The sequence below is a fragment of the Barbus barbus genome (genome assembly GCF_936440315.1).
Source record: "Barbus barbus genome assembly, chromosome: 36".
Classification (NCBI taxonomy): Eukaryota; Metazoa; Chordata; class Actinopteri; order Cypriniformes; family Cyprinidae; genus Barbus; species Barbus barbus.
The window spans coordinates 3,472,739-3,488,250 of NC_136714.1; the positions used below are offsets into that span (position 1 = coordinate 3,472,739).

General features: G+C 37.7%; 1 protein-coding gene across 1 annotated transcript in view; it reads left to right on the forward strand.

Annotated features, from left to right (window-relative positions):
- Positions 1 to 217: 217 nt before the first annotated feature.
- LOC306855931 (BTB/POZ domain-containing protein KCTD16-like) overlaps positions 218 to 15,512 on the forward strand; it is a gene marked incomplete at both ends in the record, with an annotated part of 62,633 nt that continues 47,338 nt past the window's right edge. Inside the window, one exon of the mRNA XM_079394901.1 lies at positions 218 to 1,034. Coding sequence (XP_079251027.1) covers positions 218 to 1,034 — 817 coding nt within the window. The remainder of the gene's footprint in view (positions 1,035 to 15,512) is intronic.

Here is a 15,512-nt window from a genome sequence, read left to right on the forward strand (position 1 = left end):
ATACTTCGCCGTTCATTCCCTCTTTTTGACTTGTTTCATCTGCGGAGAAGAGGTTGGTTTCTAAAATAAAATAACTGTAAGGTACCTGTTCCAATTAGTTGTTTGAAATGCTATTTTTATTGCAATTTAATGTGCATGGTCCATCGTCTGTGCTTTCTAAACCCTTTCCGAAGCTGTAGAGAGCGAACTTTCCGAATACGGATATTTTTTGGCACCAATGACCGAAACAATGGCATTAAGTGGGAACTCTAGAGCTAAAGACAGCAGTTTTCCTGACGTTATTGAACTAAACGTCGGGGGGCAAGTGTATTATACCCGTCACGCCACGTTAATCAGCAACCCCGGCTCGCTTTTGGGGAAAATATTCTCTCCTAAAAATAACGCATCGAATGATCTGGCCAGGGACCCTAAAGGTCGTTACTTCATCGACCGGGATGGGTTTTTGTTCAGATACGTGTTAGACTACCTCAGAGACAAACAAGTTGTCCTCCCTGACCACTTCCCTGAGAAGGGGAGGCTGAGGAAAGAAGGGGAGTACTTTCAATTGCCAGACTTGGTTAAACTCTTAACCCCAGACGACTTGAAGCCCAGTCCCGATGAATTCATCCACAGTGATTACGAGGATGGCTCCCAAGGAAGCGACCAGCGGATGTGCCCTCCACCGTCGCTCGTTCCCGCGGACAGAAAAAGCGGGTTCATCACGGTCGGATATCGCGGGTCTTGTACGATGGGCAGGGAGAGTCAAACCGATGCCAAATTCCGGCGGGTGCCGCGGATTATGATTTGTGGGAGGATTGCGCTGGCCAAAGAAGTTTTTGGCGAGACCCTGAACGAGAGCAGGGACCCAGACAGGACCCCTGACAGATACACGTCCCGCTTTTACCTCAAGTTCAAGCATCTGGAGCGCTCTTTCGACATGCTCTCGGAGTGCGGCTTTCAGATGGTCGCCTGTAACTCGTCGGTGACGGCCTCGTTCGTCAACCAGCACACTGACGACAAGATATGGTCAAGTTACACTGAGTACGTCTTTTACCGTAAGTTTCTCCTCTGAAGTTTTGACAACATTCGCATTTCGCATCCTCTGCCATTTCTGCTGAACACAACACCACTGACACACAGAAGGCTTTCCTTGAATTACCACTAGACGCCGCACTCGGTTTACACTTTTTCCCTTCAAGGTCTCAAATAGTATTTCAAGTAGGCTTGTATAGCTTGTGTCCATTAACAATTATCTAGTATCTAGTAGCATACTGAAAACTGATTTTTATAGTAGGCTATGTTTTCTAAAATACTTGTTCACTAGTATCCTACTTGCTCATTAGTCTTATTACCTGTTCCATTAGCGATTTCCATCATCTGTTTGGTCACTGTAAAAAAAAATCCTGTAGTTTTTACAAAATAATTTTGGCAGCTGTGGTTGCCAGAATAATTTAGTAAAAAATACAGAAAAACTGTAAACACATTTACAGAACAAAACTGTAAAATTTACAGTATAAAACTGTAATTTACAAACAAGGAAATTTGAATGTAAACCACTAAATTCAACAACACACTGCTATTATTTGTACCTTTAACATATTGACAACCTATTAACAGTTTTTTTCAGAAGCGTTTTTATAAAATTGTACAGTTAAAATTACAGTTATTTTTTACAGTGTACATTTGGCCAATTTCTCTGGGGATTTGTGGTTCAGATTCTAATTTATCACCTCAGACTAGTAGGCTATATATTTACAATGGACACTTTTCACAGACTGATAACTTATTTTCATGGTTTCAGGGTTATTAACAGCATACTGTACATCTGATATGCATACATACAATGGATATATATATATATATATATATATGTGTGTGTTTTATTTAGCATTTTATTACCTTGGCATTCAATTTTACTGCATGAGTGTTTCTAATGAACGGCTGAGGGAGTGACTGCAAATCTTACAACGCAATCAATATCTGTATATTTTTTTTCCTCTTTTGGAAAGTCACAGAATTGCATTAATATTGGGTAAAATGGGAATGGAAACATTATAGGCTATTTGTTCACCAGTTTACCCAACTATGGCAACGTCTGCTTCTGAGAACCCTGGAAATGTGAAAAGGGCACATAGTAACTATTCATTAGAAAATAGTACTTACTTTTTATTTCATAAAAGTTACTGTAGTATCTCTTAGTTGTATTTCATATTAGAAAGATTCAATTGATAATAGTAACAACTGGTATACTCACTAGCATCTCATTAACAGGTACTATTTTATTCTGTTAGTGCGAGGAAAATTGGAATATATGATCGTAACTATTTGAATAGTTACAAGGAAATAAATAATAAGTAGTACTTAGTACTAGTAGAACTGGAATCAACAACAACTGGAGTAAATACTAGTTGATATCTATAAGAATTCAGTGACAAAAATGTAGAATTTGTAGAAAATGTAGCAAGTTTCTATGCAATAGTTACTTGTGCGACTGAGTACTAATATCTAATGAATAGTGAAACTGAAAAAGGTAGTTCGATTACTTTAGTGCTTTAAAATAAAGAAGTAGTGTTTTAAAAAGTAAGTACTAGTACTGTAGTTTGTTAGAAAACTGTTTAATAAAATGCTTTTCGTATAAATATCAACCTAATTGTTGCTCACTTGATACAGTGGTTCTTATCAAGATACACCAGGAAATTGTGTTTATATAAGTTTTCTGACTGTATACCTGTTCTAATGTACCCGGGCACTGAAAGCCTTTATATAAGACCCTTACCTGGTAAGTAACGCTGTTGAAAAGAGAGACCCCTCCTTCCACTCTGCAAGCATCTCAATGGAGTGGCTGAGGATGATGGCTTTCTGTAATAGCTCTCATAACATTTTATGATGTAACAAAACACCACCTACTTCAGGCTGGTAGTGGCTAATGTGCTGTCGAGCCAGCAGTGGCCCTGCCACAAGGCAAAATGGAGGAAACACATAATGGACTGAGCCCATAAAAGAGATTGCAGCTGCCATATTATTTATGGATTCTCACATTTAAATGTACATTTTTTACAGTTTACAGCCTTACTATCTCACACAGAAATTTAACATCAGTTTTTGTCGGTGTCTTGGTGGACATTCTCACCAATACAACAACATAACTACAATTTTTTTTTTATCACTGCCAAGGTAACAAATGCATGCATTCAACATGCTATATTCAATAGGAAGCTTGGTGTATTAACACGAGCATCCACTTGCAGTTTTGTATCTTAACATTTCTGGAACAAAAGGAAAATACCTAATTTTGCCTTTTTGTTGTTGCATTTATATATTTATATGTGGTATATGTACTGAGCAAAGCCTCACACGTTAAAATGTTATTAATTGAGCTCAATCATCAAACTGATGCAGCATTTCTACTGTTAAACATTCAGTATGGTTTTCGAGTCAAAAATATTAATACCATTCTTCCATTCATCAATCACCAACCCAAGTTTGAAAAAGTGGCATGCACCAGGAAGGAGTTTAGAAAGTTTTCTGAGATGATATCCAGCCTCCTACACAACCCAGCAAGCCTGTTGAATTTGCTTTGCCTCTGGCAGAGCGCACCAGTTGCTTTTTATAGGCTTCACCGCTCTGACGCAAAGTCTACCCAGAGTGCAATCCCTTGAAGGCAAATTTATTTACCAGTTTGTTGCATGGTTAGAGTGATTGACAATCAATCATTGGCTGTGACAGGCCGAGGACTTTCTGCAGTGTGCTGTAAATCACGTCATTGGCTTTTGCTGTGACAATGTCACTTTTTCTCACCCTCCAAAAACAAGTCGGCTGATCACCTAAACCTGACATTAGCATCAACACAATATTGAGAAAATTTACACAACCTTAGATCTGCAACCTTAGGTACGTTTAGCAGTAAAAGTGGTCACACTTTAGTGGTCACACTATTAACTAACTGTTAACTACGACTCTTCCTCAACAAACTTCAAATTTTTCTGCTTATTAACAGTAAATAAGGTATTGGTTAAGTTTAGATATGAGGTATTAAGGGATCTAAAATATGCTCATGCAGAATAAAGCATTAATATGTGCTTTATACTCAGCTGACAGCAATTTGTGGTATGTTGTTAGCCACAGAAAAAAGAAAAAAAACCTTTTTGCTCAAGTCTTGTTTTAAGACTGGCACTGATGATAATGACTGGGGCCTTTTTTCTTCCGTTTTTGGGGGGTTTAAAAGCAGTAAAGTGAAACTTATAATTTTCTAAATTAATTGCATTCTTTCTTCTGTAAAACATTAGGCATTGTTTGAGCTGTAAAGTGGTTTAAAATCACTGTTTACAGGCATTGCAGGGGTCATGGTGTTGCAAAATAATTTTTGTAAAATTTATATAAAATTACATAGAAAAGGTTACTAAGCTATTTTTTTTGACACTAAAATCATGTAACATGCATATTAGGCAGAATATATATATATATATATATATATATAATAGTACATGTATTGTAGTTATAAAGACGTATTTGTAAATGTATTTGTTGTATTTGGACATATGTTTTGAGATATAAATGTGTATTTTTTTGTATCTTTGTGATATTAAGTGTATTACGGTAATACATGTTTTAATGAGAGCAGGTGTTTGCTTGGTAGCACAAGGGTTAATACCTGAAAACGTTTTGCACCTTTGCACTTTTTTGCACAATTTTGTGACCTCTGAATAATAAATGATATAAGCCTTTTGGGCTAAGTTTGGATGAGTGCGGATCTTCTTCGTCTTTATACCTTTGTATTTTTTGGATTTACGCACCTTATATTAATGGCCTATACTGGACTTTTGGATGAGTGTTTGGCGCTTCGACATTTTCAATTTATTGTATTGTAGTTAGAAATGTTGACAAAATGAACAAGAAAAAACAAGTAAAGTTAGGAATTTGTAAAAATTTGGATATTGAGTAAATAACACAAATGTACTGTATTAGTGATACATATATTTACCCCTAAAATACCAATTTGCGTGTACATGCACATTAGGTAGTGAATGAACCAACAGAAGGAGATTGGTTAAAAAAGGGTGGGTGGTGTGGTGTTGTCCTGCTTAAACTGATTTATCTTGCTAGAGAATGAGCCATGACAGTTTTGATGCTCCACTTGTTAGGCGCAGCTGCTCTCCTGCTCAGTCCAGAGGGACCCAACTCTGAATGTAGCCTCTGCATTATTCACTGCCAGACAGAGAATTAGATTTAAAGGGATGGCTCACTATAAAATTTTAAGAAATGTGACCAGGGTTGTGTTTAAGTTAAAACGACATAACCCTCTCCTTAACCACCATAGTATGAAGCATAGAAACTAAGGTGCTGGTCTTGACTGTAAACCATAGTAACATGGTCACATTTGAGCCACATTGGTTCAACAATATAGGACTGCTGTTAATGACGTCACGCACAAGCGATGGAGTAATAACTTAATGCTAATTAATCAATTCAAGATTACAATTAATGTCATATTATTAGACTTAATTTACACAAACAACAGGAAGCTTCTTTAATCCGGATAACATGCAGAATGTAATCGCTGTACACTTTACTTCCAGATACATGGGTTCATTCATTTAGCTGCTTTGTCTATAATGTAATTTCTCTGAGATGCTGCTGTAATGAATATGGCATCTGAGGACAACTGTTTATGTTCTCCATCATTTTGCTTTATATGATTCATTGCGGGTGTATATGGACAACACACTCTCATTTATAACTGTTTTACGTGTATGAATTTGTACAATCTCACTTATATGTTCTCCAAAGATCTGCTAATTCTCCACTGACGGTTAGGTTTATGGGTGAGCCTTCATGCTTACAATTTTTCTTTAAATTGTATGTTTCTGTACGAATCACATTGTACCAAAAAAAATCGCCACCCCAAACAAAAAAAGCTGTACTATAAGACTAAAACTGCTGAAAAGAAACCGTTATTTATTTGCTTGTTTGTTTATTTCGTTGTAATATTTTAACAGCCAAATAAATATATATATATATATGTTGTGATTAGGGTTGCAAAGGGGCAGAACATTTCTAGTAACTGTCTAAAAGTTGTTTCTGGAAATGTATCAGAAATTGTCCACCTCTTTGCAACCCTACTAGTGATAATCAAAAGCATGTACAGTGCAACCAGAATGCAGAAGTTGAAAATAATTTGATCTCCTTAAGATTAGTTTAGATTGTGGTTTGACTATGCAAAAACTTAATGTTTATGATTTATTAATTCATGATAAATGCTTCAAACAAGACATACATAAATACAATTTTAAGAGCTTGGAACATGAATTTTAATCTAGCAATCAGTAAATGATCTTTACTTGCAGTGTTAATGATTTTATATGTTCATACCTTGTCAGCTGCAACATGCAATCGATGTTGGGTGAATTATACAGAATGAAGCATGTTGAGGAAACCGTCTGATCAACAAATCTCTATTTGATGAGGATCTAGAGGCTGGACTCACTGCTGTTGTTATTGATTTTTATTTTATTTTATTTTTTGGTTGATGATGGAGACGGCGCTGCATTCAAAACAGGCTCCATTCCAAAAGGGAACGCTTTCAAAATACAAACTGCCCTGCATCTTTCCAAGCATAATACCCAAATATGTCCCTGTGTGTATGTTCATTATACAATATATTCACCTGAGATGAATCATGCATCAAATGCTAAAGTATGCACATAAATAGTCCAAGGCAGAGAAACTACAATATGGCTTATTCTCATTGGGGAATTTTCTTATATAGTACAACTGCATTAGGTTAGTGCTTTAAGGCATAGTTCAGAATATCATGTTGGAAAGCTAGACTTTACCCTTCCGCTTTTGGAAATACTTTGTCAGATTGAACTTTTTGATTTTTATTTGAAAACAAAATATTGCTGACATATGTGCCACACTGAGGGTGCAGGAATGTCAAACTCCCAAGCTGCATTCTGATTTTTATAAAAATGCTCCATTTTTGCTAACATGAAGGTCAAACTCAGAAAGTTCTTGACAGGAGTGACCATAGGTCCCTCAGCGGCTGTGAGGCCTTTGAGTCCTCAGATCCCTGCCCATCAAAGTCCGGTCTGTCATGTCTCTTATTAGGCCTCTTGAAACGGTTCTTAATTTGATAAACTTCAGCATTGATTAACCTGCTTTGGAGTTAGTGAGGCAACTGTGAAGTCTGTCTCCGTCACCCATTAAGTGGAGGTCTGTGGCTTAATATGCATGACAGCATACTAGGGCCCGTGTGAGGAGGCTAACAAGTGCCAACAATTATCAAAATCCATCACCCCTGAATCTCATTTCATCCAATTAGGTGAAGTTTCGGCCTGATATGTCTGGACCAAGCTGCTGCTTAATCATTTAGCTGTTCTTTTTATGTGTCTAGAACGACAGCACTTAAAGGACAACTGATCCAAACTCATTAATATGGAGAACGATAGAAAACACAAGCCTTGTTTTCTTAAGCATTTTTTTTCTGCTGGTAATGAAGAGTATGAGACAGGGGAATACGATTAGGAAATTACATGAGTACAGAACATTCTCGGCCTTAAAAGCACCACGATGTGTCTTACATGCCTAGTGTATGCATCCAAACCAGCTACACTCTGTGCAAAAAGCAGTCTGTCAAATGAAAAAGATTAGAGTAGGTGAATTATACCCATATGACACATTGCATCTGCTGAGATTCTGGAGTGTGGAACCAGTGGACAATTTGCTGTCCCATGAGACCACAGCAGCTGAAGAGCTGTCAGTTTCAAAAAGTTGAATAATGAAACAGAACTCATGTCATGCATTGTGCAAATGTGCAACATTTGTAAATGTGCAAATGTGCAACAATGTGCAAAGGCATGCAGGTAAAAACCTTAATGAAAGCATATCAAGGTTAATAAGACGCTTATGACAAGTAAAGGTTAGTTAAGGCAGTAATGTTGTGTTATGGTGCAAAAATGTAATGATATTGATATAACACATATTTATTTATTGAAATGATGATTACATGTTTCACTGACCTTAGTGCATCATGGGCAAAGAACATACAGGGGTACATTTCCAAAAGCATCGGTAGCTCATTATGGCCGCAAGTTTCATTGTTACCAATATAGTTCAGTGTTTTGGTGCTTCCTGAATCCATCGTTCCAACGAACATCCTCAAACAGCATTGCAAAGTTGTGTAGCTGGAACTACAGCTTTCGACCTGTGGTCAGGAGCATAGTTGTTTGAGTGACATATGGACTTAAATTGATATTATTGTAGTATTTGAGCAATAAGCAAGGGAACATGTAGTCTAATCTATATATTTTATTGCATACATATACAATTAAAATGTTACGTCTTTTAGATTAAGTGAATTAAATCGCCATTTTTGAAGGGAACCTTCAAAATACAGTCAAATATCGAGAACAAAAATAGACAAGCAATCCTCAGATGACATGTGGGTCAAAGATGAAAGGGGTTTTGAAGCATATATTTATTGAAGCATATAAATCATGTGGTGCATCCAATTTTACAAACATTTCTTATGTAAAAACATCCAAACAAACTGTTTTTATTAGTATCAAAAATATTATTTAAAATGACTACATCAACCTGGGTACAGCAAAGCAAAATCATTTTTATGAGTGTAGGTATACAATTGCATGTTACTATTTTAAGCATATGTCTGGGAATATGAGCCTTAAATGCTTCCAAAAACAGATGCTACTGCAGCACCATGACTATGCTACCCATTCTGAATTCAGCCCGTGCTATTTTTGGATTGTTATGTCATTTTATTAGCATTAATACCAGGTGCTTCCGCACAAATAATTTACAAGTCGAAGATCGCATGTCCTTAAAACTGACAGATAGACTGTGTGGGACTGTTTTATGATGCTTTTGTTTTTTTATGAGCCCTAGTTTTCTGAGCTCTGCTGTTTCTTGATTTCCACCCCCGTATCCATCCAGGCATGTGTCTGCTTCTTATTGAACTGCTTCAGAGAGCCAACTGTTTTCTTAAGCTTGTGAATTCAGAGGAAGTGCTCCTGGCAGTGCAGGAGCTGTGTTTGCTGCTCAGACAAGGTTTTTTTGCTTAATTTGGTTGCATGGTGTGAATAAAAATAGTGACCAAAAATCGAGACGCCATCCATAAGCTGAATTCAATGCATTTACTTTTTCTGAATGAAATATTGCATCTTAGCAAATCCTTACATTCTAGAGAGCATGTCTATAGATTTCTGAAGTTCAAATCAGCTGTGGAGGGTTTTATTTCCCTAGTCGCTCACTGTAACCCGCTGTACTATTTAGAGGGAGGTAGTTTGGTGTACGCAAACATTCATAAGTCTAAAGATTTTGCAACAGTATAACTAAATGGATTTAACATTTTCTGTATAAAATCTAAGTGGTGCTTACAGTACATGCAAAATGTGCCACCATGAATCTAGAGTGTTTTCTGTGGTTGCCAGCCTATTTCTATGTGGTATAGGGACTTCTGATTCTGTTGTTCTGGTAATTTGAAGAACACTATCATTCATGTCTGCTGGTTGCATAAATGGTGCAGGAAAAGTTGTTCACATCCCTAAACTTTGCTTAAGATTCGGATGGCAGTAGTCATCAAGGTTTCACCATGTGTCAGTCAGAAGACAGAGCAAAAGCTTTGTATTTGGAGTCGGAAAGTACTTTGCACCTCCTAGATCAATAAATGAAGGTTACTGAAGGATCAGGTGAGCTGGTAAACATCCCTGTGCCAAAGAAAGCTCCTTGTGTGTTTAAGGTCACCTTCTGTGGTTTGCATCTTCCACAGTGCCATTTGTACTTCCTGGATAAAAGTGTTTTGAATGGGTCACCAAAAAATGAAAACTTTACACTTTATTTAGAGGTTCACTATTTTCACTATTGACTAACTATCAACTACGACTTTTGTCTCAGTAAACTCCTAATTTGCTGCTTATTAATCGTTAGTAAGGTAATTGTTTAGATGTGGGGTAGGATTAAGGGATCTAAAATATGCTCGTGCTGAATAAGGCATTAATATGTGCTTATATGCTAGTGATATGCAGCGCTAGTTAATAGTAAGAATTGGCTCTTAAAATAAAGTGTTAACAAAAATTCTGTCATCGTTCACTCACCATGTTGATGTTCCAAATCGTATGGTTTTATTTTTTTGAGTGGAGGACAAAGCATTCATTTTAACACAATTAGAGCACTTCAGGATTGCACAACTTGCCCAGAAGGGTCTATTTCAATCAAGGCCAGAGCTCGACAGCCAAATAATGGTGATGTTGATTGCTTCTCTTTGATTTCCGTGCCCTATACACCATAATTCTCGGTTCAAGCGCCATTCCTCAAGAGCTTATTGTAGAGTCCCGGCCTCCAGGATACAGTTCACCCTGATTGGCAGGTCGGAAAAGGTTGCAGACGCACCACTTTGGTGAGTGGCCTCAATCTCGGCCTGCAGCTGAATTGCTGAGTGGCTGGATGATACAGAAAACTCCTGAGGGATGCTGTCTTGGTTGCCCCCTGCCTTATCTCTCTTCATCTTCACACCGGCAATGTGGAAAAAGGAGAACTGGTGGGTGGCAAAAGCTATTGGCCACTTAATACAAGCTAAAAGACTCTCCTCTTTGTGACAGTCGATTCCTGCACCTGCCACAGCATTTTCAGTTGGTGCTGCTGATGTGAAGAAAGAGGAGAAGACAGGGACGGTCAATGACAGATGGAGAATGACCTCGTACCGCTCTATGCCTTCCTTCCAGCGTGCGTCGTTTGGCAGTGCTGCTGTTTTAGAGCAGTTAAGACCTAAATTAATGAGCTTTTGTCTGTGGTTAGAGGCTAATCCAAATTACTGTCTCTTATGTCCAGAGCCACACAGAATCTGCCACAGACAGTTCAGCAGATTTCCACAGAATTAGAATGTCCATTATTCACAAAATGCATTCTCAGCATTATAGCGGACACCGTTCTTCTTTCATGTCATCTGCTTTCATAATGGACTTTGTTAAAGCAGTTTAGTTAAATTCAGTAGGTTTGTAGCATTGGTTCTCAAAGTGTGGGACTCAGAATTTCCAAGCTCTCAAATTTCACGATGATGTTGGTACATCTCATGTCTCGTCCTTCATCGTTGTTTTTCACAGATGAAAGGGTCTTATACCTTTGAAGTGACATGAGGGTGAGTAATAGGCAAACTACGCTTTTCAGATTGCACTTGCACAACAGCATAACTGTTTATGTAAAGTCCCACTGAAGTGCCTTGAAATGCACAGCATAATTCAGTGTGTTGATGTAATTTCCACTCAAAATATCGGATATCAAACAAATATTGAGTGGCTCATCCCTATTTTTGTATATATACAAAAATAGCTATTGGTTTACGTTGTAGGATGGACGAGGTGTATTTGACAGCTTGTAATAGCCACAGTTGTATTAAAAAAGAAGAAGAAGGTTAATAGATTCCCTCTTATGATTTAATATGGAACTGTTACTACTAAAAAAAAAAAGATAATGTTCAGTTGGAAAAGCATGAAAAATAATGTCATGGTACCAAATTTCAATAATCTACCAGTAAAGTTCCATGGTTCTACAGAAGTAAATAATAAGTTAAATCATAAGCATGTAGCCTTCAAATATTTTTCAGTTATGTAAACATTGCATTAAATAGATCAATTGAAAGCAATAAAATAACAAATAAATGCATTTCACAGGTAACAGAACAAAAGTAAAGTAAGTCAGTAAAGTCGTGACGTATTGTCAAGTATGGTGACCCATACTCGAAATTGGTGCTCTGCGTTTAACCCATCCAAGTGCACACACACAGCAGTGAGTAGTGAACAAATGCACACACACACACACACACACACACACACACACACACACACACACACACACACACACACACACACACACACACACACACCGTGAACACACACCCGGAGCAGTGGGCAGCCATGCTGCAGCGCCCGGGGAGCAATTGGGGGTTCGGTGCCTTGCTCAAGGGCACCTCAGTCGTGGTATTGAGGGTGGAGAGAGCGCTGGACATTCACTCCCCCCACCTACAATCCCTGCCGGCCGGGGACTCGAACCCGCAACCTTTTGATTACGAGTCCGACTCTCTAACCATTAGGCCACGACTTCCCCTGATAACAAGTGGCAGGTCTGTCGATCTTGAATAATTTAAAATTTGCAGCATGAAAAATAAAACTTTTATTCAAATTATGAATGGTTTATATGCAGAAACCGAGCAATAAATACAGATAAATACATTTAGACCACTTCACTTAATGATTGCTATCAGGATGTGAAGAGACTTTCAAATTGTCTTGTCTCAAATTGTCAAATAGCTAGTGGAAAAAATCCATAGACGCTTATAGTAATTGTCTCTGGCAACACGGCTGAGGCTGCGCCTAACCTGCCCTCCGTTTCCATCATACTCCTTCCGTTTCCACTATACTCTCTCACACATACGTATATTCTTCTCTTACATATACATATTTTATGTTTATATATATATATATATGTATATTTATACTTATATACTTTTTTTCCTTGCACTCATGACAGATATCACTACCGTCACTACACGACAATTAAATGCTGCCCATCATTTTTTACCCTCTTGAATAAAGTTGAATACTTCACAATGATGCTCTCTGAACTTGCTCTGCTCCCTGTCAAATTTTTCAACAATGTGAGTCTGCTGCTCAGTTCCCAAAGAGAATTTAGTGAAAATGCCCGCTCCAGTACACACATAAATTTAGCTATGCTTAATAAATTTGATTTGACCATATTTAAATGCATTCTTCAAAATGCCACAGATTGCAGAAAGTATGCAGACTTCATCTGTATTCTCATAGCTTATAAAATGTTTAGGGTGTTGCTTTTGTCCCTGCCCATGATGTTTTAACATTATTTTCTCAAGCAGTTGCATTTACATTACATTTACATTTAGTCATTTAGCAGACGCTTTTATCTTAAGCGACTTGCAAATGAGGACAATGGAAACAATCAAAACCAACAAAAGAACAACAACATGCAAGTGCTATGACAAGTCTCGGTTAGGCTAACGCAGTACACGCAGAAAGGTGTTTTTTTTTTTAAGAAATAAGAAGATAGAACAGAAAAAAGAAAGCTAGTGTTAGTATTTCAAGAAAAGCTAGCAGTTTGAGTACAAATATGCAATTGATAGAGTATCAAGTGTGTGTGTGTGTGTGTGTTGTTTTTAAAATAAAAAGACAGATAGATAGAATAGAATTAGAATTGAGAGTGTTAGAGCTCTGATAGAGTTGGGCAGGCCATTACACCAGGTGGGAACAGTTAATGAAAAAGTCAGTGAAAGTGATTTTGTGCCTCTTTGGGATGGTACAATAATTCACTGTTCACTTGCAGAACGCAAGCTTCTAGAGGGCACATAGGTCTGAAGTAGTGAATTTAGGTAAAGGAGTGCAGAGCCAGAGGTGGTTTTGTAGGCAAACATTAATGCCTTGAATTTTATGCGAGCAGCTATTGGTAGCCAGTGCAAATTGATGAACAGAGGTGTGATGTGCATTCTTTTCGGCTCATTACAGATTAATCTTAGTTCCCACTTTGGACTAATTGTAGAGATTTGATGGAATTGGCTGGAAGACCTGTTAAGAGAGCATTGCAATAGTCCAGTCTGGACAGAACAAGAGCTTGAACAAGGAGTTGTGTTGCATGTTCCGAAAGAAAGGGCCTGATTTTCCTAATGTTGTATAAGTTTTAGCAATGTGATCTGAGAAATTCAGCTTATCATCAATCACAACTCCAAGGTTTCTGGCTGTTTTTGAAGGAGCTATGGTTGATGAACCTAAATGGAAGGTGAAATTGTGATGAAGTGATGGGTTTGCTGAAACTACAAGCAGTTCTGTCTTAGCTAGGTTGAGTTGAAGGTGATGGTCCTTCATCCAGCAAGAAATGTCTTTTAGACATGCTGAGATGCGAGCAGCTATCGTCGGATCATCAGGATGGAATGAGAGGTAGAGTTGAGTGCCATCAGCATAGCAGTGATATGAAAAGCCATGGTTCTAAATGACAGAACCTAGTGATGCCATGTAGACTGAGAAGAGAAGTGGTCCAAGAACTGAGCCCTGAGGCACCCCAGTAGCTAGATGTTGCGACTTGGATACCTCAGCTCTCCAAGATACCTTGAAAGACCTATCTGAGAAGTAAGACTCAAACCACTGGAGTGCGGTTCCTGAGATTCCCTTTCTCAATAGGGTTGACAGGAGGATTTGGTGGTTGACCGTATCAAAAGCAGCGGACAGATCCAGCAAGATAAGTAATGAAGAATTGGAAGCCGCTCTTGCAAGTCTTAGGGCTTCAACAACTGAGAGCAAGGTTTGATCGAATGTCCACTTCTGAAGCCAGATTGGTTGCTGTCCAAGAGGTTGCTCTGTATGAGAAAGGCAGAGACTTGGTTGAACACAACTCGTTCAAGTGTTTTTGCAATAACAGGTAGAAGGAAAACCGTTAAAGAAACAGTTAAAGTTATTAAAATCTAATTATATATATATATATATATATATATATATATATATATATAAAATTACATATATTTATTATTTATTATTAATATTTAGTCATTTAGCATTTAATTTAATTTATAATTAATAATATATTTACATATACTGTATTAGGGATGTGCATCTCCATAACTGAGGCCATTATTATCCATTATTATTATTATAATTATTTTTTCTCATTTGTCGGTCACAAAGCACTAAACTCGTTTCCTGTAGATGACCTGACTATGTATACTTGTTCTGCAGGTGACATGACTGCACAATTCATGTTTAAAGAAACAGTTCCAAAAAAAACTAAATAAAAATAGTTGAAAACTGACCTCAGGACATCCAAGATGTAAAGGAGTTTGCTTCATAACAAATTTTGAGAAATTTAGCAGTTTCACATCACTCTCCTCTGCAGTGAATGGGTGCCGTCAGAATGAGAGTCTAAACAACTGATAAAAACATCACAATAATCCACAAGTATTGCACACTACTCCAGTCCATCAATTAACATCAAAATCCACCAACACACAGTATTTGTAATCCATTTCAATAGACAAGCTACGAGCTGTTTGAAATTCATCAACAGGCCATATTTGGGTTTTTATTTGAGCGTATTTGAGTGTTTGTTTCAACAAATTCAGACATGTTCCGCTTGAGCCACACCATTCTGCTTTAGCTTGTATAATGAAGTGCCGTGATTCCTAAACAAACAATCAACCTGCATTATCAAACCTTGTTTCTTCTTGATTGACTGCCTTTCTTGCAGTCTTTTCAGTTAAATTGATCATCTGGAGGCTGGTGCCTTGACAGTGCAGGAGTCTGCCTGGCCAATTGCCTCAGCTAGCCCAGCGGGATCTCTGATACACAAAAACCAATATGAGAGAAATTCAGTAAACACAGAACACCGCGAGGGACAGATAAAAGCCTTCCCTTAAACTGTTGTCACAAGGTTTTCTTTAGCTTGTGAAGCATTTCTAGTTCATCTCCTCTTTCCACTAAAGGGACATGTTTGATGGGACTGCTAGT